Below are 27,103 nucleotides of genomic sequence, written 5' to 3'. Positions count from 1 at the left end.
GGATGAAGAGGATACGAATGATCGATAAAGTTGTCGGCAGTTAGAAGTCACTGTTGGGGAGATGAAGGTCGAGGAGGTTGCTGCTGCTATCTATCGGCAGCTGCTTGATCCGCTGACAGCTGGAGGAGGATGATGATCCACAGGCTCTGTGACGTGCTTGGAGTGGGAGGAGTTAGTACTGTACCTAGTCTAGCTAAGTGTCGACAATAAGACAGCAATAGTAATAGCTTTTAGCTTGGCCTAGCCTCATATGAGGGTAAACTAGCTACTCCATACAGCCTCCGAGTTACCTCACATATCTACCTAGGTATCCGGTTAAACCAAGATAAGCGCGATAACCGGCAGTTGGAGAGCAAGGCCAGTCACCTTCTACGTATGTAGCTGCTTCCAGGGATGATTACATGTGGGAATCCACCAGCGATGGAGGGATGGCTCTACGGAGATAGGTAATCGAACCAAGGCATTTGCCGGGATGGAGCTCCATGTCATGTTGCTATTGGCATATGCCACAACTCGTCACAGCTCCTGTGGCTCTTGCTTGAGGGGCTCATGGGCTGGACGACGATCAGAGAAACGTACGACATATTCCGCATACTGCACTATACTGTGGGGTTGCCAGTAGACCGCCGTTTTGTTTCTTCGGTCACTGGAACTGTTCATCTGATCATACACTCCCCATCTGACCAACCTTAATAAGGCATCTGTCCATCTCCGCATCACCCGCACCTGCCGGCTTAGCTCAAGCCTCCAGGTAATAATCAAATGACTGTCAATGGAGGGTTGGCTGGGACTACTCCGTAGTCATCGCCGGCTCCTTCCCGTGGCTAATCTTCAAAACGATCCCTCTAGCCCTAATGTCTCCTAGATACATATTCTTGGTCAGGCTACATCGCATGAAAGCCAGTAAGTATCGAAGCGAGGCTCGCTAGGTACGTACCTTCAGGTCTTCTTCCGTGGTATCCTCCGGCAAGACCTCCGTGCACCTTGCCCAGAGCTCATGGAAGATCCGTCTGCGAGTCTGAACGTGATTCTGCCATGTCTTCCACTCCTTCTCCACGCGAGTCATCTCTTCTACGCTAATGCATACTGTCCCCTGTTCTTGGAGTTTCGACAACCGGTCGAGAGAAGCAGCCTTTTCTTCCTCGAGTTTCGAAACACTGTCACAAAGCTCAGTCATGGGGATGATTGCGCAGACAACAGCCAACTTTTCTCGAAGTTCTTTTTCACGGATCTTCACGTCTGAAAGCTCATTTTGTATCTGCTGGATCTCCTCATCAACGGCAGCGATGGTCTCTGGTGTGTCCACCTCGGAGAGGTCCTGAAGAGTATGGTAGACGAGTTGCTTGCCTGAGTAGTAGAAAACTATGTCATTAGGCTTCTTTCAAATGTGCAATTGATGCAGTAAGCAGGGGGTACTGGTGGCAACAACCCGCGGCTCTCCCTTCAATCTCCTTTCGCTCATGCAGCTCTTTCAGGGTCTTGACTGCCGAAGCTATACCACAGTCAGTGAAAGGATATTAAAGGCTGAGTCCATATTCTCTCTGACTTTTCGTAACCTTGTTGTGTAGATTCGTGGAGATGTCGATTGCCTGTTGAAAGCATTACAATGGCTGACTTGATGACACAGCTGGAGTCGATAACGAACCGAATAAGGACGACTAGATCGAGAAATGGAGGTTACTAAAATGGATGCAAGAGCGTTGTGAAAAAGGTAAAGATTAACTAACGTACTTCTGCTTCCCTGACCGTTTGAAGCGGTTCGTCAGAACAAAGCCCAATCGGTATGTGGAGACTGCTTGAGTGCGAAAAGATAGACGTACTTAAGTACTCCAGTATCATCGCAGCACCTTTCCTCGTAAATGGGCATGAGCAAGCAACGATACAATCGAGTGACCAGTGGTATGCTCACCATCTCCAGGAGCGCTCTTCTCGCTCTTCTCCGCTTTCCCTTTCCTAGGTGCCATGATGTGCGTGTGGTTGGACTGAGGGTAAGGATCTTTGATTGTGTTATGTGTTATATAAGAGTAGATACGATGAGAAAAAGTGAGACGGACAATGGTTCGAGCAGTCACTTATTCACTGGAACATACACCTGACGATGATATCTATCCTCACACGGAAACGCATCCGTACAGTACGCAAGACATCGAAATCACGTGGTACAGTTCCTGGAGCTGACAAGTTGAAACCTCCAATATTGAACGAGGCCAGATTCCACGATTGGGGGAGTTACAGGATATCTTTCAGGGCGAGACTGCGTGTCTCGTGACCCCAACCCCTCCCTTGTTATTTCCGCATAGATATCTCCGCCAACATCCATAAAGACAAAACTAGCTCTCTTATTGTTTTTTTATTTTTGTTTTAAGATACAAACTCCGACTCGCTGTGCACAAAAGTAGAGGGTTGAATGATGAGAGACTTGTTTTTGGGTATCACATGAGGATCTAATCAAGTTAGTAGCGGCTCAAGCAAGGGATACGGTTGGCGATGGAACTGGCTGTAACTTACGCATTCGCTTTCTTGTTTGACCACGGGAACTCCCATTTCCTCAAAAGTCTTAGGCCCTTTTCCAGGGAGAGCAGCTGGCTTCGACGGGTTGGATGGGGCGTTGTTCGCTGGACCAGACGGCTTGGGGGTAGATGATGCCGTAGATGGTCTCGACGAAGGAGGCATAGACTCGTTCCGCGGGGGGTAAGGTCCAGGAGACGGTCGCCCTGGCTGTTGCCCGGGAGGGGGAGCACGACCCATGTCCTGGGGCGGTCTGCCCGTGCCTGGTTGCTGTCGCCGATCTGATTCGAGAGGTGCAGAGTAGCCGATATCCAATTTGGGGACACCCTGGGAACCGTTTGCATGACCTCCTCCCGGCGACCTCTTGGGAGATTGCATCCCAGAGCTCGGTTGACGGGGGCTCATGGGCGGTGCACCACCCGAAGGAACACGATGCGACGGAGGAGCACCAGTGCCGTAGCCTGGAGAGCCAGGATGTATGTTAGGATTGACGCCAAATGCAGAACTAGGGCGGGAATCGGGCCACTGATTCGCAGTGGAAGGGCGTCCATCTGGATATGGCGCCGCTGACGTCGGATGATAACCTGGACCATCGTCGGAGATGCGCATTCGCGAAGGATCCGGCATCTCCAAGACTTCCTGAGGCGGTTCCATAGACGGGTTTGGTTCCCAAGATGAACGGTTCCGTCCATTGGTCCCGCGTGTCGACTTGATGCGGGCAATAGCAACGTTTTCATGATCCTTTCTGGAAAGAGTCTTTGATCTTGATATGCTGTCGATTCGGGACGCTGCATCCTTATTCCCACTTGCCGCGGCTTTTGCATACCAGCTTCTAGCCTCCTTGATGTCAACGGGGACGTGGATTCCAACCTCATAGAAATATCCCAAGGCAAATTCCGCAGTCGGAAGGCCACTTTGAGCCGCCCGTTGAGCGTAGGTGAAGGCGATCTCATCGTTCTTTTCGAAGAGTCCTTCGTGTCCGCAGAGAAACCATTTACTGATGGCCATTTCCGCTTCAGGCTCTCCCTGACGCGCTGCCAGAACGTTATAGTGCAAGGACAAGGCAGGGTTGAAGTCACAGCCGAGCTGGCAGAGTTCATAGGCTGCGCCCATTTTAACCTGGGCCTTTGCGAACCCATGATATGCGGCCTTCTCGATGTTGACACGAGCGGCGTTTATATCTACCGGTAGATACTGGTCGGGAACGGTAACTTGGGGCAGTTCTCTGGCGAGAAGCATGCCATACACCTGAAGCGCATTAGTTTTTGTGGGCAGAAACTGCAAGCATACCCCTTCGTCACTTACATAGGCACCTTGTGGAGCATTCTCATCACAAGTCTGCGCTGCCAAGCGGATATATTCCAGTCCTTTTTGATAATCTTGACGCTGTCCGTGCTGTCCAAGAAGAATCATCATACCAAGGCGCTGCGGGTGCTCATGTCAGCCATAAGCAAAGGAAGGGCTCCAGGAAGAACCGACTTACGTAGTACGATGCCGAATCCTTCATCGCCACTCCTTTCTCGTAATGCCTGATAGCCTTGGCAGGCTCGTTTGAACTTTCAAACTGCATACCCATTCGGTACTCTGCCCGAGCGTACCCTTTCTCGGCTGCTCTAGCATAGCAACGGAAGGCTTCTTTCTTATCTACCGGGTAACCAAACTTGCCGAATTCAAGCCACATGCCCTTAATGAACTCAGCGCGGGGATGATGTTGCTCCGCCAGAAAGGACACGATATTCATCGCATCCGTCCTCAGCTGGCGTTCAATGCGGGGTGTTTGGGGTCGAGGAGGTTGGACAAGCGACATACGAGCCTCATTCTGCATCGCAACCTCCACATAAGAAAGCGCATCCTGGGCCCAGGCCAATTGCATTTCCGGGTCGTTGGATGACAAGACCGCTAACCTCCCCTTTTCCAGATTTGCTTCCTTTTGTTCGTCGGTAGGCGGTACATTTGGAGGCGGGTTGCGCAGCACAGGGAACGGAGAAACTGCATGCGAGCCATCGTGATTGAAAGATGAGGACCGCTCGGGAAAGTGGGGAGATCGTGGGGAGCGGGCCTCACGTTCAAGATGGGCGATATTGTCCTGCATGTTCTCAGGGACTTCGGGCATCACTCTACCCCTTAATCAGCGAAAAACCCCAGAAGCTTTTGTAAGGAAGGGGGGAATAGGGACATGGCTGGCGAACCTTTGAGGAGAAGGGGAGATGACCTCCGGCATGTGGTAATCATCCGAACCGCCGGGATAGTATGTGGCACCGCCCCGAGGCTGACCACGGCCGTGTGGTGGTGGCCTGTTCATGATCGCTGAAGACCCTGAGTCGTACAGAAAATGCAGAACAAAGACAATAAAGACAGGGGTGAACGCTGGACGGCCGCTGGTCCTTGGGCTTCAGTGGAAAGAAGGTATTTCACAATAGAAAATGGCCCTTTAAATTCACAGCTTCACAAGAGCCGTGAGAAGACGACAGGAACAACTTTGGTTATTGTGAAAAATGGAGAGTGGGATGAATGATCACTGAGAGAAGCTTTGGGCGCTGCTTGACGTCCAAGAATCGCGGGGATATGCAAGAAGAGGCATGCGCGGCGCGTCGCGGGTTGGGAGGTGGTGGGAAATTGTTCTCAGGGGAATCAGACAGCTGCAAGAGCGTCTCAAACTAGTTTGTATGCCATATGGAGGATTTCTAGCAGGAAAGAATGCAGAGTGTCACAAAAGCTCAGCTGTCACAGCAAGAAAACTCCTGAGGAGGGCGGAGGTCGATGGTGATCTTTTTGAGGTGCTGTCAAAATGGGGGGCCTGCCAGATGGTCGCCAGTCTGTGCTGGACCAGTGGTCATGCTGCGCAATTAGTTAGCATCGGGGCTATGCCGCTCGGGAGACCCAACACGATTTTTCCCCTTAAAAAAAGTAATAATAATAATAAATTATATTGATACCCAGTTTGGTCATGTTAAGCTGAGTCTATTGTTTTAGTACCTCCTATACTATAACTTGTCATATAACTAACAGGTATTTCAATTTTTTTGTGAGAAGAAGGTGATTTGGCAGCATGTCCATTGGCATAACTGTAATTAATCGTTTCCGGGTAATTTTTTTCGGCCGGGGTCATGCGTACCCAGGGACCTAAGTACCTAGGTAGGATTAGAACGTTACCTACGGAGGGCTAATAGGAATTATATTGGCACGCCGCACATGTTTCCGAAGCTACCCTGCCCGTGGGACCAGTCACGAGCCGAGAATGCAAACCAAGGTTGCGGGTCTCAGCGAGGAGTCCAGGTCGACGCTCCGTTGTTGAAAACTAGCTAATAATATCCTACTAGTAGAGTGCTATTATTACTGATGAGCCTTGCAGCTTGTTGGGAACAGATTGGCATGTCTTCTGCGTAAATCGAATCGAGGATTAGACACAGAATGAGCGAGCAGCAGACGCGGCTGTGCCCATCAGCCGCCATGGACCTACAGAGACAAAAATTCTATCATCCATATTCGCCCTATGAGATACAGCTCCAGTTTATGAGGGCGTTGTACGAATGCATCGAAGGTGGAAAGATCGGTATTTTCGAGTCCCCTACAGGTGAGTTCCACGTACGGAAAATGAAGCGACTGGTTGAACATTACTCTAATTACTCGGTGCAGGTACTGTATGTCAGCTTCCTACTTGGTCATAGAGCAATTGATTGCTTTTTCTAAGGAAATGAGGAATCTGAAGGCATCCTTGCATCGTATCTGTCTGGCTAGGGTGTACTTGAAGTCGCGATCCCCAACAGAAGCACTCGGGCATATACAACCTTCGAAGATATTCGCTGATTGTTTCCCCAAAGGGCAAATCTTTGAGTCTAATCTGTGGATCCCTCACCTGGCTTCGAGAACACAAGCGCAAAACGTTCCTTGAAACTGTAGATGATGCTTCAGGTCAGATGCTCTTTCGGATTGTCCAAGCCTAATAACTGACTTGGTTTAGGCGATGACGAACCAGATTGGATGCTCGAGTACTCCAGAAAGGAAAAGACTCGGGTTCTCACGGAAAAATGGAAGGACCTTGAAGGGCGTTTGGCCAGGGTCCGGGCTGAGGAGGAAAGAAGAAGGAAAGCCTCTGGAAACCAGGAGAGACCGAAAAAGAAAATGGTATGAACACTCAATTGGTCTTCGCCTGCGAGAACATTACACTCATCGCGCAGAAACTGGATTCGGAAGCCACCAAATCAGAGCTTGTGGACGAAAGCCAATTCGAACTTGAGGAATACGAGAGCGACACGGACGCCGGGAAGAAGTCCACCGGGCCTGGATTTTCCGACGTAGATGGGCTTTCTGCGAGCACGATAGCTTTGCTCGAGCGTTTCAGAGGCCATTTTTCGGCACCTCGAAATTCCAAGGAGGACGATGACAATGACGAGATCAAAATCTTCTACTGTTCGCGGACTCATTCTCAGTTAACTCAATTTGCGCACGAGCTACGGCGAGTGAATCTTCCCCCAAGCTTGCCAACGCCGCAACAACGGTCCGAGGAGCCCAGCGACACGGCCGAAACTACTGAACTTGAGGAGGGGCTGAAGCATCTTTCTCTGGGCTCTAGAAAACAATTATGCATCAATCCACATGTGTCTTCACTGGGGAATGCTACAGCAATAAATGAACGTTGCATGGAGCTACAGAAACCAGGCGTTGCTGCTGAACGGAGATGCCCCTATTTACCGTCGAAAGAAAATGAAGCTGCATTGATAGATTTTCGTGATCGCACATTGGCGACTGTTCAGGACATTGAAGATATCGGACAAGTGGGTAAGCAGCTTGGTGTTTGCCCTTATTATGCTGCTCGCTCCGTCGTTAAGCACAGTGAGGTGAGATTCCTTGTGCACAGCAGGCAAATTGACTTGTTCTGCTAAACCACCATAGATTATTACTTTGCCCTACCCTCTGTTACTCCAACGATCAGCACGGGAGGCCTTGAATCTCTCCGTCAAAAATCATGTTGTCATCATTGATGAAGCGCATAATTTAATGGATGCGATTTCCAACATCCATTCCGTCGTCGTCACGTTGGATCAGCTGCGCACTGCACTTTCTCAGTTGACAATCTACGCTCGGAAGTATCGGACTCGGTTAAAAGGGAAAAACAGGGTCTACGTTACCCAGATTATTCGACTTGTCAGCTCCATTGCGGATAATCTTCAGTCCATTGCTGAAAGTCAAAAATCCATGGAAGGTGTTGTTCAGTATTCTGACCTTGTGGCTGGAAAAGGAGTCGACCAAATTAACCCGCATAAGTTGTCCCGGTACTTGCAAGAGAGTAACCTTGCGAGAAAAGTCGACGGATATGTCGACTACAGTCAGCAGAAGGACGGTGGTCAGCCGAGGGAGAAGACCACCGTGCCAGTTCTGTTTCAGGTCCAGAGCTTCATCCTCTCACTCATGAATCCTTCTGCAGAAGGACGACTTTTCTTTATAAAAGGAGATGGAAGCGTGCAGCTAAAATATATGCTACTGGATCCCACCAACCATTTCCGCGAGATTGTGGAAGATGCAAGGGCCGTCATATTGGCAGGAGGGACCATGTCGCCAGTGAGTCAGCACCTATTGTATAATGCGGACGATGATTTGACAGTTGCTGTAGATGTCCGACTATGCGGATCACTTGTTCTCGTACGTGCCTACCGACCGGCTGCAAACCTTCAGTTTCGGGCATGTCATTCCACTGGAAAACCTGACGGCGCAGACCCTTGCCAGAGGCATTCTGGGTACTGAGTTTAATTTTACTTACGATTCCCGCCACTCCGAACAGATGGTGAGCTTCGCCTTTGTATTTATGGGAGAATAGTTTGGCATTCTTGATCCTTACCATGTCTTTATAGATAACCGATTTGGGACAAACAATTGCCAAACTCTGTGAAGTAATACCGGACGGTGTTGTGGCATTTTTCCCCAGCTATGAGTATTTGAGCCATGTTCTCAACAAGTGGAGAAAAACGCTTGTAGGAGGAAGAGGCCCTTCTATTCTTGGTCTTATCGAGAAACACAAGACCGTCTTCCACGAGGTGCAGGACAAAGCCGCCAATGCAGACGATATTCTTCAGGAATACTCGAATACAATCGAGTCCGGCTCGGGTGCCTTGCTTCTGTCTGTTGTTGGCGGACGGTTGTCGGAGGGCATCAACTTCTCCGACAGGCTAGGAAGAGGCGTGCTCATCGTGGGCCTCCCCTTTCCCAACATCCAAAGTGCAGTCTGGCAAGCGAAGATCCAGCACGTCGAACAGACGGCCTATGCGAAAAGCTCTGCTGGCTCGGAAGAAACGAGGAAAGCAGCGGCCAAAGCAGCCGCAAGGGACTTCTACGAGAACGCCTGCATGAGAGCGGTTAATCAATGCATTGGGAGGGCGATCAGACACCGCAACGACTACGCGGCCATTATCATGATCGACCGGCGATATGACGACGACCGTATCCGGCGTAAACTGCCGGCTTGGATCAGACAGAGTCTTGTAGCTCCTAGCGGAAGTCTGCGCCCAGCGGGTAAGATTCGGGATGATCTGACTACATTCTTTGAAAAGCACAGCAGTCACAGATCTATGTAATAGTATTTGGCGATCTCGTGGTAAAGAAGTGCTCCTATTTCTTGAATTGCAGAATGTGCGGGGTGTATAGAACACTCAGGATGGGTGCCATTTGACGAGCATAGTCTACTCCGCCGGGCAAGGCTCACGCTCAAAATACTGTACAATGCCAGGAGTAAACTTCACGTCTGTACAGTACTTCCATTCTTCCAAGTTCTTCTTGTTTACTAAACTCTACAGGTCTGCAGCTTATTCTACTCTGTCTCGCAGTACGCTTGAATTCAAGAATTCAAGTACTGTACTATGTAGATCTCGCTCCCGTTGCTTTCAGAGCTTTCCTTTCCTTTCCTTTCTTCCTGTCCTTCATTTTTTTATTGTCATCAGTCATATCTTAGCTTCTCGAACAACGCCAACTTTGGTTGGCGAATCATCAGAAGCAGACAAGGACTCCGCTACAAATCGAATGACCTCGTCCATCATCGCCGGGGTCAATTCATGGCCTGCTTTCTCGAAGATGAGGTCTTCGAAATGGATCCCTCCGTCGGCAAACCAGCCATCCGGAGCAATCGCTTTCTTTAGCCATGTCAGGATCGGCTCGGATCGGTAGTATGGGACCAGCTTGTCGGCGCCTCCGGAGATATTCAGAATCCTCTTGCCCGCTAGACAACGAGTCAGAAGCGACCGGAGGCGTTCCTTGTCCTGTTCTGATGGATCTGGCAAGGGGCCTTCTTTCAAGGCTGCGTCCTTGGCGGGAATCTGCGTATGACTCAGGAGCAAAGCTGCAGGATCATATTTGCGCACCGTCTCCAGAAGGGAAAGAGGGAAATCTTCTGAACCCAAGAACTGACCGCCTGGGGGGTCACTGTTGGTCCAGGATGACAGCTTCGAGAGACGTGCTCGATCTGCCATCAGATTTATATAGTCAGGCGACCCGATAATGACAATCCCGGTACTTATCCGTGGCTCATGGAAGAGACAACTCCATGTGGCGTGCCCTCCCAGAGAAACCCCTAGAGCGAGGTGAGTCGAGATGCTGTACTCGGATTTCGGGAATATGTAGGCAGGCAGGTAGTCAATCAATAATGACACATCGCGTGCAGTACCCTCTGCGTAAGCCAGTTAGTCGATAATGACAGTGACACAGAACTCTGGGGAAGAGGCTTGGTATCGTTCTAGTGAACTGCCAGAGTCCAATCTTCGTGAGAGACCAGCGTGTACGTACGCAAAATGGAGAACATGTCCTGCGCATGCCGCGGATTCCCTTGCTTCCATGCCTCGTTGGCCACCGGATCGACCTGACGAGTGCCGTGGTTCCTCTGGTCAAAGGTCACGGCGATTAGTCCCTTGACCTTCGGCTTCGCACCACCATCTCTCGATCTCTTATTCCAGTCGTCGATAACGGCCGTTGCGATCTTGGCCATATACTCTTGGGTTTGCAGCCTGGGATGCAACAGCCATAGACAGGCCACGTCTGAGCTCTTCGGCGGGAGTTCATCGAGGCCGAAGACGGTGGTAAGGATGCCCGCGATGTGGTATGTCTTCTTGGACAACGATGAGGGTTGGGATGTGAAGGAGCCTTCCATGGCAGCGATATCCGCCCCACTGGGCAAGAGGATGATCAGATCACACCAAAGTAGTTAAGTGCTGTGCAATGGAACTCCGAACAAGGCGAATTCAGGATGGAGTCGTTTTCACATGGCAACTCTGCCAATTACGCGTCTGGAGGTCGAGACGAGGGTGTCGAGTTCGACGAGGTACTCCGTATACCCGTGGGAGGAATTCCGGGCAGCGGGGTAAATAACTAGTGTGTTCCGCTTCACCACATCGCCTTCTCCGTCGATCCATTCGCTGCGGTCCGCGGTCCTTGTTGGTCAGAAAAGCAAGTGACAGACATCAATCACTATTGCTGTTTAATTAGACTGGTTAACCACAGTTGCCAATGCTATGCAGAAGTCTCCCACGTGCTGTGTCGCATGCGTGCCTTAAGAAGCTGAGGCTGCCATCTGCGTTGTCAAGGTTATTTATATTCTCCATCATTTATCTGAGGATTTAATTCTTTATTTGCTCCAAATTTAAACCGGTGACCTTCACAAGATCCGTTCCTGCTGTCAACGTCTGCCCCTTGGGTCCGCTGCGTCTGGCGCGTTTCGACCGAGCTAACTTACTCCACCTGCAGCGACTAATAAACTAATAACTGCTCGATCTGATTATTGTCCGGCGGGTCCAATAGTAGCGTCACAACCTGACACCGAGGTCCCCTACTCCGTACTCCGTACTCCATACTCCATACGGTACCTATCCCATCCTATGGGCGCTCTGTCAACTACCCAGTTGACTACGCCGGGTGCTTACAAGAACTGCACTGCGAACGACACACGCAGCTGTAGCAGTCACAGCAGTTATTGAACTGGAATCTCTGTACGGAGTACTGCTCGAATGGCTATGCTGTGAACTGTCCAGCTAGGCTGTTCCGGAACGGTCTGACTGACCGGTACGTAATTCTAACTCAACCAAGTCAGCAAGCTGACCTGACCTTACTGACGCCGCACTGTCTTGGTCTCGAAGGTTTTCTGCACTTCGAGTTCATAGCCATGGCCGACGTCAATAGTGCCCAATCCCCCGCAGTCAGTAATAATAATGATGATGATAATGGGAAGCCTTCTTCACGCCATTCTAGCAAGCGCCCGAGTCCACTGCACCTCTTGAACGGTTCACGACGTTTACCAGATCAATCAGATAAGAGAACAGATCTACCGGTCACTCATGATACGCCGGAGCCACCGCTGTCAGCGAGAACGGGAAATGTGGTCGACCAACCGATCCGGGAAGAGAAGGAATCGTCATCTACGGATGATGGTACAGAGCACTCTCTGAACGGAGATGCTCATCTACATCCTGCTACACCGGCCTCCCGACGGCCGTCCATGCCAGGAACGTCCACTCCGACGGGTCGCCGCAGCGTGCAGTTTGCGCGAAACACGTCGGATAATGAGCTTCAAGAACCCTCCCGATCTCGAGCTTCGTCGATAGCGCAAGACGATGTCGATCCCGCGTCGAAAGACCGGAAACAGTCCCTCCTCACCAAGCTCAAGGCGTTTGCAGTCTCCTCATCTTTCCCTTCTCATTCCCGTTCTGCAAGCCTGGCAACGGTCGGCGGGGGATTGAATGATCACAGGAACACAGGTGACCTTCAGACCCCAGGGTCTGAAAGAGAAGAATTCCGTTTCCCAGGCGCTCCGGAAGAAGAGGGGAGCGAAATGGATGCGGATGCCGAGGAAAGCGCGGGAGAACAGCGAATCCGATTGCGAAGGAGAAGGAAGAAGAAGCAGCCTGAACGAGCATATACCGATTCCAATGATCCTCAAACGGCACCGACAACGCCTAGAATTTTCACCCGGCCCGCTTTATTCTCCTCCAATTCCTTTACGCCTTCGGAGCATCATCGCCCCATCTTCCCCAGAAGAGTGACCTCGGAATTCTCTCCTCAACGACGTGACGGCGTCTCCGAAGATGAAGGTCGGGACCGGCTGAAGATGAGAAGAAGCAATGCCTGGCTGTCCAGCGCTCGCGGCTTGACATACAGCGGACGCCAAGAGTCTCAGAACAACCAGGAGGAAAAGCGCCCCAGCAATTTCCGAAGGCTGACGGCCTTTGCGGGCCCTTCTGGGGATGCAGAAGGCATTGGAGCATCTTGGAGGCGCCACCGAACAGAACGAGGCTCGAGCCTGAGCGCGCAGAAATGGCGTCAGATCAAAGCTGGGTTGAAGATGATCGGTCAGCGGCGGAAGGTGGAAAACACCGTCGATCACGTCAAATCCGCAGAGTTACTGGCGGAACTGACCTCTGGAATTCCTGCGGCTCTGATCCTCGCAAGCATGTTCCAGCGCGATGAGCACGGTAGCAGGCGCATTCCCATTCTGCTGGAGCAGCTGAAGGTTCAGATCACCGATAGTCGCATTGACCCCCATTCCGGTGACCGGCATCCTGTCTTTAGGATCGAGCTGGAATATGGCAGCGGGATGACTCGGATGAAGTGGATCATTCATCGAACTCTGAGGGACTTTGCAAACCTTCATCTCAAATATAAGCTGCATATTGGGACTCAAAAGTACATTCAAATGAAAAACCCGGATGCCGGACACGGCCTTCCACGGTTCCCCAGAAGCGCCTTTCCTTATCTGAGGGGTGTTCGAGGTCTGGACAGTGATCGAGAAGACGAAGAGGATGATGGGGGTGGCTACGAAACCGGAGCCGACGCGACAAGTGGCAATGAAAAGGGCCGGAAGACGAAGAAGCGCCGGTCTTCTGTTGCCATACCTCGACGATCGAGCGTAGGCAACGCACAGGAAGGAGATGCTGCTGAAGGAGCCTCGGGCACCGCTGGAGCAGGAACGAGTAAAAAGGACTCTTATGCTGAACGCCAGCGAAAGAAGTTGGAAAATTACCTGCAAAAGATGATCAGATTCTTGATTTTCCGGCCCGACAGCAACCGTCTCTGTAAATTTCTGGAGCTCTCAGCTTTGGGCGTGCGTTTGGCAGCCGAAGGAAGTTACCACGGGAAGGAGGGCTTCCTAATCATCCAGTCGTCCAAGGGCCTCGATTTCCGAAAGGCTTTGACCCCGTCTCTCATCAAAAAGCGCTATTCGCCCAAATGGTTCCTCGTCAGGCACAGTTATGTGGTCTGTGTCGACTCTCCCGAAGAGATGAACATCTACGACGTCTTTCTCGTGGATCCTTACTTCAAAATCCAGACTCAGAAGGTCCGGCTGAGAGACCAGAAGGCGAAAGAGCTCGCCAAATCCGCCAAAGAATCGGCGACCCACCCGAAACATCATGCCTTCAAACTCGAAAACTCCGAGCGGAAACTCCGATTATTGGCACGCAATGAACGCCAGCTCCATCAGTTTGAGGATTCCATTCGCTTTATGATGGAAAACACGCCGTGGTCGAGGCCCAACCGCTTCGACAGCTTTGCTCCTGTGCGGCAACGTTGTTTCGCCCAGTGGCTCGTTGATGGACGTGATCATATGTGGCTTGTATCGCGGGCGATCAATCAGGCGAAGGATGTCATCTACATTCACGATTGGTGGTTGAGTCCTGAGTTGTATCTGCGACGGCCAGCTTGCATCAGTCAGAAATGGAGGTTGGATCGGCTGCTACAACGAAAGGCCCGTGAAGGTGTAAAGATCTTTGTGATTATGTATCGAAACATCAACTCGGCCATTCCTATTGATTCCGAATATTCCAAGTTCTCTCTACTCGATCTGCACCCAAACATTTTCGTGCAGAGATCTCCCAACCAGTTCCGGCAGAATACGTTCTTCTGGGCACATCATGAGAAAATTTGCATCGTCGACCATACGCTCGCTTTTGTGGGAGGAATCGATCTGTGTTTCGGGAGATGGGATACTCCCCAGCATCCGCTTACTGATGACAAGCCGACGGGATTCGAAACGTCCGATATGCCCAAAGACGCGGATCATTGTCAGCTTTGGCCGGGCAAGGACTATTCTAATCCACGGGTACAGGATTTCTACGACTTGGACAAGCCGTACGAAGAAATGTACAATCGCAACGTCATCCCGAGAATGCCCTGGCATGATATATCGATGCATGTGGTTGGCCAACCGGCGCGGGACCTCACGAGGCACTTTGTTCAGAGATGGAACTATATCTTGCGCCAGCGGAAGCCAACCCGACCTACCCCTTTCTTACTGCCTCCACCAGATTTCAATCAGGCCGATCTCGAAGCTCTTGGACTTGATGGAACCTGTGAAGTTCAAATTCTGCGTTCCAGCAGCATGTGGTCCACCGGGACGCCTGACATTACGGAACACAGTATCATGAATGCTTATGTCAAGTTGATCGAGCAGTCTGAGCATTTTGTGTACATTGAGAACCAGTTCTTCATCAGTACGTGCGAGATTGACGGGAAACGAATTGAAAATCTTATCGGAGACGCCTTGGTTGAGCGCATTATCCGAGCGGCGAGGAACGAAGAGGCCTGGCGTGCTGTTATCTTAGTTCCTTTGATGCCTGGGTTCCAGAATACTGTCGATTCGGAAGGCGGAACCAGCGTTCGACTGATCATGCAATGCCAGTACCGTAGCATCTGCCGCGGTGAGACGTCCATATTTGGACGCCTTCGCGCTCAAGGTATCGAACCTGAAGACTATATCCAATTCTTCAGTTTGAGATCGTGGGGCAAGATCGGTCCTCAGAAACAGCTGGTAACCGAGCAGCTCTACATCCATGCCAAATGCATGATCGTCGACGATCGAGCTGCGATCATCGGGTCTGCCAATATCAATGAACGATCCATGCTGGGATCACGCGACTCGGAGTGCGCTGCCATCGTGCGTGACACCGACATGCTCTGGTCAACCATGAACGGCAAGCCCTATCTTGTTGGACGGTTCCCGCATACCCTGCGAATGCGCTTGATGAGAGAGCACATTGGTATCGATGTCGATGAATTGATGGAACAAGATATGGCGACGGAGGCGGAATTACGCAAGAGGCGAGACAGTGACAGGGCCGACGCTGCATCCGTGACGCAGGAAAAGCAGGATGAGCGAGAAATGATCGAACGGCGGCATCGGATTCAAGATGAATTCCTTACCCGATCGGAAGACATGCATAGCTTCAACCATGATGTTGACTGGGAACAAGCCAATAACCCTAACCTGAAAACGAGCCGAAAGTTGACTGCAGATCCCAGAGTCACGGACAATGTGGGGCACAGAAAGGATGTTGATGGCGTAGGTGCCGACAATATGAACACTATCCTCGAAGCTGGACTGGGCAACGGCCGCGATACAGTTATGCTTGGTGATGACAGGGAGGTGATTGTTTCAGATATCGCCCCTGAGGGTAAAGGGACGGTCTCGAAGCCGAAGAAGACACGACGGCCCCGACAGCAAGAACGCGAAAATGCCAAAGAGAGTGTCGGACGAGAGACAAGCACCAATTCAGAAGAGCGTACGAATGATGCCGAGCAGACGGGATCTTCCCAATCATCGCACCCGTTGGCAGCCGAGCTGAAACGTCCTTTTGTCGACGCGAACTGTATGAAAGATCCAGTGGATGATGCGTTCTATTACGATATCTGGCTGGCTGTTGCTGAGAATAACACCAAGATCTTCCGGACTGTTTTCCGTTGCATGCCCGACAACGAGGTCAAGTCCTGGAAGGAGTATAAAGAGTATACCGTGTACGGGGAGAGGTTTGCGGAGATGCAAAGTCATCATGCCGATGAGCAGGTTCATCCTACAACAAAGCCCCAGAGCGGTCCTCCCGGCGCCTCTGTGGCTCCTCCAGCGCTGGCACTGGATCAGCAGCGAGACGGTGAAAAGCCAACTGGCGATTCCGAAGTTGCGAAGCCCTCCTCTAGGAACTCCAGAACCGATTCGTCCTCGCCAGATGAGAAGTCCCAGGCTGACACTAAGAGGCAGCCCTCCCCAGATGAAAAGGGGGCCTTGAAAGGATCTGATAGCAGGTCTTCTAATTCACGGCAGGACGGCGAAAACGACGGTGCTGCTGAAGAGGCGGAGAAGGGCGGGGAAAGGGACCGATCCGGGCCGCAATCGGTAGGACATGCAGACGCTGCCAATGTGAACACATCGTCTCAGCCGCACAAGCGAAGGCGACGGGCCACCACGCGTGGTTCGAAGCGGGACTTCCACGCTCTAGATGGGGTCATTGACAAGCGTCAGGCGGAAGAGCTCTTGAACCTGGTGCAAGGGCATCTAGTCCTGTGGCCTTACGACTGGTGAGTTCAGCAGGACTGCAGATGATATTGTCATACTGACAGTAAATTTCACAGGTTGGAGAAGGAAGAGCAGGGAGGAAACTGGCTCTACACGCTGGACCAAATCTCGCCGATTGAGATCTAGTGAGTCTTCTATCTTGGATTCGTCTGATGGCTCTGCTAACAAATACCTAGCAACTAATAGGCCTGTAATATCGCCTTTCTCTGCCAACCCGATCCTGGAGTTTGTCTTTCCTCCCTTTCAGCCTGGAATCTGTTGGGTTTGCTCCTATGGACCAGTGTTTCTTTCAGTTGTGATGCAGCATTTGGCGTTCGAAGGTTCTGTTCTAGAAGGATGGTATCTGCGTTTACTTCATAGCATCGAGAGCGATCAGTCCCGTCCATTGTAATAGATATAGATATAATAATTCCACCTTTGTCTTTTGCTTATAGATTCTCTCAGTCGGCACGCAGTCGCAGTGTTTCAAACACTTCGTTTCTTTTCTTTTCCTTCTTCTGCCCAAGAATTTACGATTCACAAGTCTCAATCAAATGAATTGCTCCGTCTGATAATTAAAAACTGTTTACCCGGAGCGCAATCACAACCCGATCTAATTAATCTACAGTAATTAGTCCCAAAGACAACGTTGTACGGAGTACTCCATACTTACCTACTACCTAGGTACTGTACCTAAACGCAATATAATTATTGCCGTCGTTACCAATCAGAAAGATCGCAAAAAGCATCCATGTAGATGAATTACCGTTTTCGTCTTCAGACAGGACAAGCTAGGTAATATGGCTTAGGTGCCTAGGTAGGTACTAGAGGGATGCGCACTGTAATAATGTCAATTTCATGAAAAAGAGGGCATTTTTTCAGTAATTACGGTATGAAAAAAGGGATTTTATTTTCTGGAAAAATTAGCGCCTTTGGCACTAAAAGTTAGGTACTGCAGAGAAAATTTTTTTAAAATTTTGTTCAATTATTGTTCAAAAATGACTAGTAAACTTTTTGCAGCAAAAATTGTATTAAAATTAACTGCAATTTTTTAATTATTTCAAGCAAAAAAAATTCTATGGTCTATTTGGTTCCAACCAACTTCCAACTTCAACTTCCAGGCATGATGATGATGATGATGATGATGAGATCATCCTTTCCAAGGTTCTTTTTTTCCCTTTTCACTTGTGCAAGACAAGTGGGAAACATCACACATACGAATCTCATAGTGTATATTAATTAGTAGTCACGTCACAGCTGATCTGTAATCATTAATAAATATTGATGAGGAAGCTTTCAGGTTGTCGCCACGGCCTATTACCTACTTAAATTAATTAACTAATAGTACAATAGGGCAGAAAAAGAAGAAAATCAAGGAACCAGACTGGCTATTACTCTCCGTACTGGGAATCGATTGTGATAGTGACTGATTACCAACCTAATTAATGTGACGCTAGATACAAAATCGCATTAGGTTCGTCTTAAGATTCCAACCTTGGAAAAGGTTCTTCCAAGTCTGCTGCCAGCTAGTTGGTGCCCAATTGAATTAATTAATTAATTCCATTTCACCGTGTATATACCTATGTACGGAGTAGAGATGATCACCAACAGAGGTCCGTCTCCAGAGGGGAGGGAAGGGAGGGAGTCCAGTCAACACTCAGCACTTACCTACCTAGGTAGGTAGCAGGGAGTCAGGACGGGCTAATTAAATTTAGGTGGTTGGAGTTTGGAAGGAAGGATTCGATCGTATGTAAATACTCTAGAGTTCCGATTGGGCCTGTCGTAATTAATACTGTAATTCAAGTAAATGAATGTCCTTCCTTCCAAACTGGGCAGGATTGCTGGGTGGTCCTTCTGGAGGATCCTTGGATTCAACTGTTATCTCGACACTCCACACAGTGGGTTGGCATAATATCCACAAGACTGTTTGACTCTGACGGTTCCAATTCCTCCATTTTCCCTTTTCCCAAGGACATCCTGCACTATTAATTAGTGCTAGCTGCTACCTAATCTACTTATGGGGAAAGGTGTCTGCCTCTGTGATGATCTAGCGTTGGCGCGGAGCATGCCGAGGATCCAGCTGCTCGGATCCCTGTCAGCAAGGCGATGGCGTCGTGGTCCGTCACCTTTCAACATTGCTTTTTGGACAGGTCGAATCCTCTATTTTCCGTATGTACAGAGTACTGTGTGCTAGCTCCATCAGTCTGACGGACATGATAAGCTAACTAGCTCCCTTAGGTACTCGTCGTCTTTTGTCTCTGCCATCAATATCCCTCCTGCCAATTAACTTTCTCATTTTCTCATTTTCCTTTGGGTCCATCCCTTTTCTAGCAAATAGTCTCTTTTTGCTCTTTTCTTTTTTCGTGCATGTGCGTCTGCACCTGTCAAGACCAATAGCAGGACTGGCAGTCTGGCACAGTCTCCTTGCATCTTGCAGCTTGCCCCTCCATCATTGCTGCGATCCGACGATCTGAAATCGCGGTATGGTGACATTGCCGCCTCATCTGTCATCGTCTGTCTGATGGACTGAAGGGCAACAGACTACGGTACGTCCACTTAGGTAGTTGTTGGAACTGCCCATGTCCATCCTCTCGTCCATCAACCGGCTCAACATCAGGGTCCATGTCACGATTCACAACATGCAGGAAGCTAGACTCCGGATGACTGGTTCCAGTCCAACGCCGGTGCTGGGCAAAGTTACTAACCCGCAGAGCTATCCTTCATTCAATGACAACCTCAGCTCGTCCAAACGCTAAGAATACCTACCTAATCCTATAGGCTATAGTATACCTGTAACGCCCACTTCTTCTGGAACGACGTAATATGATTATTGATCTGATCTGAACCAAGTTCTTCGGCCAATCTGGCCGACATTCCACTCTTCTTTCCTCCTTGAGGAACAATGATCTGTTAGGGTGTGGCCACTGCTGATCATCTGCCTGCCGTAGCAGCATAGCTCTGGGAGCTATGACTGCAAGCTCCTAGACTCGAACTTCAGGTCTGCTTTCACCTGCTTTTACCTGTTGGGTTTCCCAGTCTCTTCCTGCGTACCGCGACCCCGGGACGTTCTCTGTATATTCCTGTTGTTTTCTCCTCTCTATGATTATTTCGCTGTCCTGGTGGTCTTGTAGATTTTCTTCGTATTTATCAACGTGCCCGCCCGGTTGACGGTTCCCGGCTTCGTCATCTTGAGAGGTTGCGGGGGTGGGAGAGAAACCATTCTTGCCCACTCCTGAAGGAACTATTTGATATCTTTGTGCTGTTGCTAGAAGATGAGCGGATTCGATTGCTATCTTACGCATCAATATCATCCTGGCGATCCGAAAAATCCCATCGAGTCCTATGCATCCAGCAGCAATGGCATCATAGTGGACCCCATGGGCGAGATTCCCCAGAATCAGAACGACATGCAGTTTACTTACTCGTTGCTGGATCAGAATTCTCAGTCGAGGAGAGCCTCGTCGATGATGTTTGAGTCGGCTGCCCCCAGCGATGGAGGACCGTATCAGGTTGGACCTTTTCCAATTCAAGGCGTGGTCTCTAGCATGTTGTTCACCCCGGGAGTCCATTTGCAGATGCAACAGTGGCAGACTTCGCACGGCCCGTACGATGTCGATGGTCGATTCACCGGCTATGATACGACTCCTTTCGGGCCCTCTGTCGATCCTGTCACTTCATTTAGCTACGGTGCAGCAGACGATCCGTCATCGGGCGTGGGCTTACCGATGGATTTCGACAACGGAGCATCGTCTCAGATGGCCGCTGGGCATTCGCAATCACTGAACTTATCATTCCCCACGTCTTACGCGCCCCTTCTGCAGGGTCCGATTCAGGGACCAAATAGCCATGCTGGCAATTTGAGACCAGAGGATTGGTTAGGAGGATCATTCAGCTTTGGGATGCCGGTGTCAGGACAGACCACGCAACCTGCCGCCAGAGGTGTAGAAAGGCCTTTGCAAAACTTTCTATCGCTCCCAACGCAAGGCCGGCGTTCAGAATCCTCGCGTCCTCCATCATACTTCACCCATAGTCCTCTCACGACCTCAGAGACTCCGGCGTCTCTAGGAGCGCCTTACATTCCAACTGGTAGGATGACATTGTGTTAGAGTTTCTCTGGACCTTGCTAATACTTGAATCGTGTGTTTCAAGAGATTTCCGCTTCCTGTGAATTGAAACCAGCTGGGAAAGTAGCATCCCAGCACCCGAACTTCTATTCGAGTAGTCGGATCGACCTGTTCGATATTTTGGTAGGTGTTTTGGTCTGACTCGTGGAAATATGAATCTGACTTCGATCCAGGCCAGGGTAACGACAAGGCCGAATCCAGAGATTGAAATCGGTGCCGTTGACATGTCCTGTGCTTTTATCTTGTGTGACATCACCGTCCACGATGATCCGATTATCTACGTATCAGATGCTTTTGAACGACTGACCGGCTACACCAAACACGAGATCCTTGGCCGGAACTGTCGTTTCCTGCAGGCTCCCGACGGCAAAGTGAATGCCGGTGCAAAACGCAAATATGTGGATGACCAGACGGTGTTTCGACTCAAATCCAAGGTCAAGGCCCGATCCGAGGTTCAAGTTAGCATGATCAATTACAGAAAAGGTGGTCAGTCTTTCATGAACCTTCTGACGATGATTCCCATCCGCTGGGATTCAGATGAGTACAAGTTCTACGTCGGCTTTCAGGTTGACCTGGTCGAAAAACCACAAGCGGTCACAAAGCGGAACGCGGGTACGTTTGCTGCTCTCCCTCCCTCTCTCTCTCTCTCTCCCCCTCTGTGTGTGTGTGTGTGTATGTGTAACAATTTTCTGAAAACAATGAGATAGATGGCTCCTACGCTATCAACTATCAACGAGACCACCTTCCTCGGTATGTTTTGCACGTTCCCGAACGGCGCAGAGCGCAGGTCAGGTTTCCCCAAAGAATCAGCCATGATAAAGTCTCCGCTGTCCTGAGGTCCATGGGAACAGGAGGACCAGATGCCTTTAAACGATATTTGGGCCGAGTCCTGCTGGAAAACTGCGACGATGTTATCCACATCTTGTCACTTAAAGGTCTGTTTCTATATCTCTCGCCATCTAGTTGGAGGATTCTCGAATATGATGCTAGCGAGCTCGTTGGAAAGGCCATCTCCTCAGTCTGTCATCCCAGCGATATTGCCCCGGTGACCCGCGAACTGAAGCAGAGCACGCCCGGATCACCTGTGAGCGTGGTGTATCGGATCCGGAGGAAGAATAGTGGCTACATGTGGTTTGAGAGCCATGGATCGCTGTACATTGAACCTGGTAAAGGCCGAAAGTGTTTGATTCTCGTTGGGAGGGAGCGCCCCGTCTATGCGCTCAGTCGATCCGTTGTTCTCAGAGCTGGAGGGATCGGCGAGAATGACTTGTGGACCAAGATGTCAATCTCCGGAATGTTCCTGTTCGTCTCATCCAACGTTCGGGTCCTCCTTGATCGACATCCGGACGAGATGGTGGGTAAGAGCCTCCAGGAATTTATGAGGAACGAGTCTCGAGGCGAACTGGGCAAAGCCCTCGAGGTTTCCCGAACTGGCCGGCGGGCTACCTTCAAGCATGAGGTCCGACACAAGAGAGGTCACGTCCTGCAAGCCCAGACGACACTATTCCCCGGCGATGCGACGCCGGGCTCAAAGCCTTCCTTCTTAGTCGCTCAGACGCGCTTTCTCAAGTCTTCCCGCGCAACTTATCTGCCGCAACGAGGTGATATGGCTGTTGCGGTCGGGTTTGCGACGAGCACGCCTGCAAGTTTTCAGCCCCAGGCCAAGGTCTCTTCCACCCCTCTCTCTTCTCAGACTCTTGACTTTGTCGCTACGGAGGCGGGAATCTATGGATTACCGCTTGGTAATCAGGACGAGGCTCTCCTGTCAGAAGACAATCTTTTCGAGGAGCTGAAATCAACGAGAGGCTCGAGCTGGCAGTTTGAGTTGCGACAGTTGGAAAGACGGAACCGGTTACTTGCAGAGGAGCTGCAAGGGTTGCTGAGCCGAAGAAAGAAACGGAAGAGAAAGAAGGGCACCGGTCCGTTGGAGAAAGCGTGTGCCAACTGTCAGACTCGAAATACGCCGGAGTGGAGGCGCGGTCCCAGCGGCAATCGCGATCTCTGCAATAGCTGTGGGTTACGATGGGCTAAGCAGGTAGCTTTCCCTGTCCTTTCTTTCTTCTAGAATCTCTTTGCTCTGCCCTTTAGTCTCCGTTTTAATTAGCAGTTTGATTTTGGCTAACATCTTCTAGAATTGCCGCATTCCCCCACGAAAGAACTCGGACCAGAGCGATAAAACCTCAAGCCCTTCATCTGCCAAACCCTCACCAGGGAGTACCTGACGACGGAGGCCCTCAGAAGAAGGCCCTGGAGTCGGAAAGGCATGACGTAGGCGATCCAAGGATGATCACTGAAGGAAGGATCGGAGTTTGAATGATGGACCATCCGTCCACTTCTATTCAACCTATTCAACCTCACAAGGCCCTCGCGGCAGTCGAATCCGCAGGACGATTCATAGGGCTGCGAGCAGCAGAAGGCTTCACAAAGTGGAGACTAGGCAGCGTATCCTGGTATGGCTCGTCTTCACGGACCCACACGTTCTTTCGTTTCTCCGTACATATTTTATCATATCTACTTCGAGAACCATAAGCAGTGGTCTCGTCGAGATGATGGGTGTGGCAATCTTTCAGAAGTGATGTTGATCTGACACTCCAGCCGGACTGGATCGTTTTGAATAAATCAAGACAAGAAATCTTAATGAAATTTTCAACAGCATCTGCAAAGTACATACATACTATGGAAAGATGTACCGGATAGTACCGTACCTGTGATCAGGCCAGGGATCAGCCATGAATGAGGTCTGGGGTAGTGCCAATTATAGGACAATAATAATAGCATGCCAGTATTAATACTACCTTAATGTCAAGCTCAAGGCCGGTGCCCAATGCATAACCCTTGTTCAGGTGTCACCCTTAATAAGAGCCCTGGAGTGACAGAGTCACTTCAGACTTACCTCAGTATACTCCGTACTGTGCAGCAGACTAACGTAGATGTGGCAGTCTGGCAGATGGTCACATTGGAACTGAATTAGGATTTCCCGGTGGAGACCTCATCAAGGGATGGGTGAACACGATCGATCGTTGAATCGTCATTGGAACCGGACAGGACAATTTAGTGAGCTGTAGCTTGCAGCTTGCTTGTTGAAAAGTTGTGGGGGCTATCAGACTAGAGACTTTACTAAAGGAGGTAGTCTGACGCCAAAAGAAAGGGGAGGAGAGAGATAACTTCAGTTCAGCCGAAAAGAAGAAAAAGCAAAAATAATCACCTTGGACAGGTGTCGATCACCAAACTCCGCCTTGTCACTCTTTTTAATAATTCGATCCTTCAGGCGGACCTCCTCTCTTTCAGTTCTGTGTCCCTCGTTTTTGCCCTGCTTTGCTTTGCTTGCTGGCTTCTCCTTCGCTCATTTGAACTGGCAAGGCCACTGGCTCAAGAAGTCTCCTATCTCCAATCGAGGGGCAGCTTGACGCGCTCTCTCTCTCTGCTCCTCTCGCGTTCATTATTGTTATTAGCTTGCACACAAGACGGCCATATTAGCGGTCGACTTTACCTTGTCCTACCTTGCCGTTCCGTCGACGCGTCGAGTGCGCCTGAACTGGCCGAGACCACTCCTTCGATCACAATCATCGCAGATAATTCGACTCGTCCAATTGCACTCGTTTTGCGCCCCTGACCGTGACTATTGGGATCGCACAAGTTAACAAACTCGTACGATGGCGGACAAGATCTCGATAACAATATGTGGGGATGGTGGATGCGGTACGTTTTCTGGGAGCCAATGAATTCGACAGCGGTCCTGAAGAATGCTGTCATCTTTGTCATGCTGCGACGTCTCCGTTTGCTTTGCCCCGCGCATCGTCCGGCCTACAGGATGGGGAATAAGTAAATAAATACTTGGAAGGTTCGCGGCTGACTGCTCTCTTCGATGGCGTTGCAGGAAAATCGTCCATCACTCTGCGCTTGGTTCGCAGTCAATGGACTCATGAGTACGTATCTATATGTTATATACTATTTGCGACGGGAAATCGCTTGCTGACGAATTTGTCTGATGCCAGATATGACCCTACGATAGGTACCAGCCTACCGAACACCCTTCTGCCTCGCATCTCTTTTCGCAATTCAATGCTTTGATCTAGCAACTGTCTTGCTGATGCGCTATAGAGGACTCCTACTCTGTCACGCGCACCGTTGACGGCGTTCCATATTTCCTTTCCATCACAGACACCGCCGGCCAGGAGGAATATCGCGGCCTCTGGGCGGCGTCCAACCTGAAGTCGGACGCGTTCCTGCTCGTCTACGACATCACGAATGGAGCGAGTTTGGAGGCCCTCGACTACTTTATGGAGATGATCGATATCGAGGCCGAACAGCGATTGGAGGACAATGCACGACTATTACGAGAGCTGGGTCCTAACGCGGAAGGCGTCGAAGTTGGGATGCCGCCGCCGGTCAAGATCATTGCGGGAAACAAATGCGACCTGAAGGACGCCAGGGTCCTCTCGGCGCGAGATGGCCTCGAATATGCACGGAAACATGGGGCCGGATTCATGGAAACGAGTGCTCGGGAGATGGTCAATATCGAAGAGACCTTTGCGTGTACGTCGTTGTCCCAGACTGTCCAAAGCAATAGTTCTCGATATTGTCGTGTCACGTTGAGTGCTGGGACTTTCTGGATTGTCCATTTCATCTGACATCTTGCAGTGATTGTTCGGCGTGTCATTGAGGCCCGCCGAGAACATTACCAGCGACAAAAGCCTCAACAAGATCCACCTGACCAGACGTCCACCGCGCGCACCCCAGCCTTGACGGCGACAGAGAAGGAAGCTAGCGACGAGCCTCAGAAAAGTGGCCAACGTCGACATGTCCGTTTCGGAAAAAGCATCTCCAAGCGAATGAGCGGCAAGAAAAGCAGCGACGACTCCGATGATACAGAAGATGCGACGAAAGAGAAAACCGGGTCCGGCAAGAAATCGAAAAAGCATAGTCAAGACGAGTCAAGCGAAAAAGAATCAAAGCCTCGCCGCTGGTGGAAGCGTTTGCGATGTCTATAGTTGTGGTACGGTGGGATCTGTGGTCTTTTTTCCCGTCATTTTTTCCTATACACCCTTTGCTCTTGATATATCCTCTTGATATATCATCATCTTGATGACACATATCCTCCTCTGTATATTGCACCCTATACTCTTCGCGATGTGTTATCTACGAATTGGACCATTAACCCCCTTCCCCCCTCTGGACAGCCAGCTGCGTTCCTATGCCCCTTCTGGTTTGGGTGTTTTGCATTGGCTGGCTGATACCTTGCTCTTTTCATTCCGTTCTGTTTCGTTGGGTTGGAGTTGATATCCCCTCTGGCTGCTGTAAGCGGCTAATGTCTTGTTTCTACTTTGCTTCGATTGATACCACCTGATTTGATTTGCGTGTTAATGTACATATGTACAGTACCCTTCTTTTGTTTTTCCTTTGTCTTGTGGGCACTCGCCCTCTGTACTTTACTCTTGTATGTTTGGTTTTCTTGTGGTAGTGGGTAGGTTCATTTATTGTCCATTTTGAAGGATCTTCCCCGCTGTATGTATTGTATGTATGGACTGTTTGGCTTTACTCTTATCAAAACTCACTCTAAAAGGGGGAACATCTAATCCCTAACCAGCTTCTAATCGATATCCCTATAATTTCCTCCTTGTTCTTGCTTGCGATACCTATACTTCTCTTGAATTGACGCCTTGTAGGATATATTATTCCAGGATATTTATTAAGTGCAATACAGATATCAATATTCATTAATTAACAGCCAGGTAGTACTGTTTCATCCGGTTAATGAATGGATGGATGGATGGACCCATGCCGATATTCCGACCTCCGCATTTTCACCAGTAGTAAGCACGGAGTACGGAGTAGCACGCACTTCTTCCGACAAAAGCTTGTATACATCGGATTTCTCAGCGAGATCTCCTGCACTAGTTTAGTCTCGGAGTTCTTCTTTCCCTTTTTTTTGTCTGTCTTAATAATTCAGTGAATCAGTGCACACTCCTTCCTAAAGAAAGAAAAACTAGACTAATGTTTAATTAGGTCAGTTATTATTAATAATTATTCCATACTTCCTACACCGTAAGATTGGAGAAAAATAAATTGAAATGACTTTTTAAAAGACCGACCAGGCCAGGAGAAGGACTCCAGGAGAGGAGATATTAAGACCTTACCCTTACCCATCCATGGCATGATCTTCACTTTCTTCAAG

General features: G+C 50.0%; 7 protein-coding genes across 7 annotated transcripts; 4 read left to right on the top strand and 3 right to left on the bottom strand.

Annotated features, from left to right (window-relative positions):
• Positions 1-831: 831 nt before the first annotated feature.
• On the bottom strand, positions 832-1,964 carry VTN77DRAFT_9158 (uncharacterized protein; the record flags this gene model as incomplete). The annotated part of the gene is made up of 8 exons (XM_069425735.1): positions 832-861; positions 938-1,347; positions 1,430-1,492; positions 1,547-1,589; positions 1,646-1,658; positions 1,732-1,741; positions 1,821-1,847; positions 1,910-1,964. The coding sequence occupies 8 exons, from the start codon at positions 1,962-1,964 to the stop codon at positions 832-834; spliced, it is 651 nt and encodes a 216-aa protein (XP_069274104.1).
• A 468-nt stretch (positions 1,965-2,432) lies between these two features.
• On the bottom strand, positions 2,433-4,810 carry VTN77DRAFT_9157 (uncharacterized protein; the record flags this gene model as incomplete). Its single annotated transcript, XM_069425734.1, has 5 exons — positions 2,433-2,444; positions 2,509-3,756; positions 3,814-3,933; positions 3,992-4,625; positions 4,698-4,810. 5 exons carry the CDS (start codon positions 4,808-4,810, stop codon positions 2,433-2,435), a joined length of 2,127 nt encoding a protein of 708 aa, XP_069274103.1.
• A 1,109-nt stretch (positions 4,811-5,919) lies between these two features.
• Positions 5,920-9,077, top strand: VTN77DRAFT_9156 (uncharacterized protein; the record flags this gene model as incomplete). The annotated part of the gene is made up of 8 exons (XM_069425733.1): positions 5,920-6,082; positions 6,145-6,153; positions 6,409-6,420; positions 6,470-6,633; positions 6,687-7,346; positions 7,402-8,067; positions 8,120-8,290; positions 8,358-9,077. The coding sequence occupies 8 exons, from the start codon at positions 5,920-5,922 to the stop codon at positions 9,075-9,077; spliced, it is 2,565 nt and encodes an 854-aa protein (XP_069274102.1).
• Positions 9,078-9,440: 363 nt separating this feature from the next.
• VTN77DRAFT_9155 (uncharacterized protein) lies at positions 9,441-10,639 on the bottom strand (the record flags this gene model as incomplete). The annotated part of the gene is made up of 2 exons (XM_069425732.1): positions 9,441-10,162; positions 10,279-10,639. The coding sequence occupies 2 exons, from the start codon at positions 10,637-10,639 to the stop codon at positions 9,441-9,443; spliced, it is 1,083 nt and encodes a 360-aa protein (XP_069274101.1).
• Positions 10,640-11,980: 1,341 nt separating this feature from the next.
• VTN77DRAFT_9154 (uncharacterized protein) lies at positions 11,981-17,008 on the top strand (the record flags this gene model as incomplete). The annotated part of the gene is made up of 3 exons (XM_069425731.1): positions 11,981-16,827; positions 16,882-16,950; positions 17,002-17,008. 3 exons carry the CDS (start codon positions 11,981-11,983, stop codon positions 17,006-17,008), a joined length of 4,923 nt encoding a protein of 1,640 aa, XP_069274100.1.
• A 3,068-nt stretch (positions 17,009-20,076) lies between these two features.
• On the top strand, positions 20,077-23,150 carry VTN77DRAFT_9153 (uncharacterized protein; the record flags this gene model as incomplete). The annotated part of the gene is made up of 5 exons (XM_069425730.1): positions 20,077-20,890; positions 20,954-21,051; positions 21,102-21,540; positions 21,636-22,963; positions 23,061-23,150. 5 exons carry the CDS (start codon positions 20,077-20,079, stop codon positions 23,148-23,150), a joined length of 2,769 nt encoding a protein of 922 aa, XP_069274099.1.
• Positions 23,151-24,581: 1,431 nt separating this feature from the next.
• On the top strand, positions 24,582-25,919 carry VTN77DRAFT_9152 (uncharacterized protein; the record flags this gene model as incomplete). The annotated part of the gene is made up of 5 exons (XM_069425729.1): positions 24,582-24,627; positions 24,806-24,854; positions 24,924-24,940; positions 25,030-25,464; positions 25,570-25,919. 5 exons carry the CDS (start codon positions 24,582-24,584, stop codon positions 25,917-25,919), a joined length of 897 nt encoding a protein of 298 aa, XP_069274098.1.
• Positions 25,920-27,103: the final 1,184 nt, after the last annotated feature.

The sequence above is a fragment of the Rasamsonia byssochlamydoides genome (genome assembly GCF_041956645.1).
Source record: "Rasamsonia byssochlamydoides strain NRRL 3658 unplaced genomic scaffold VTN77scaffold_83, whole genome shotgun sequence".
NCBI lineage: Eukaryota > Fungi > Ascomycota > Eurotiomycetes > Eurotiales > Trichocomaceae > Rasamsonia > Rasamsonia byssochlamydoides.
This window is presented reverse-complemented; position numbering and strand designations above follow the sequence as displayed.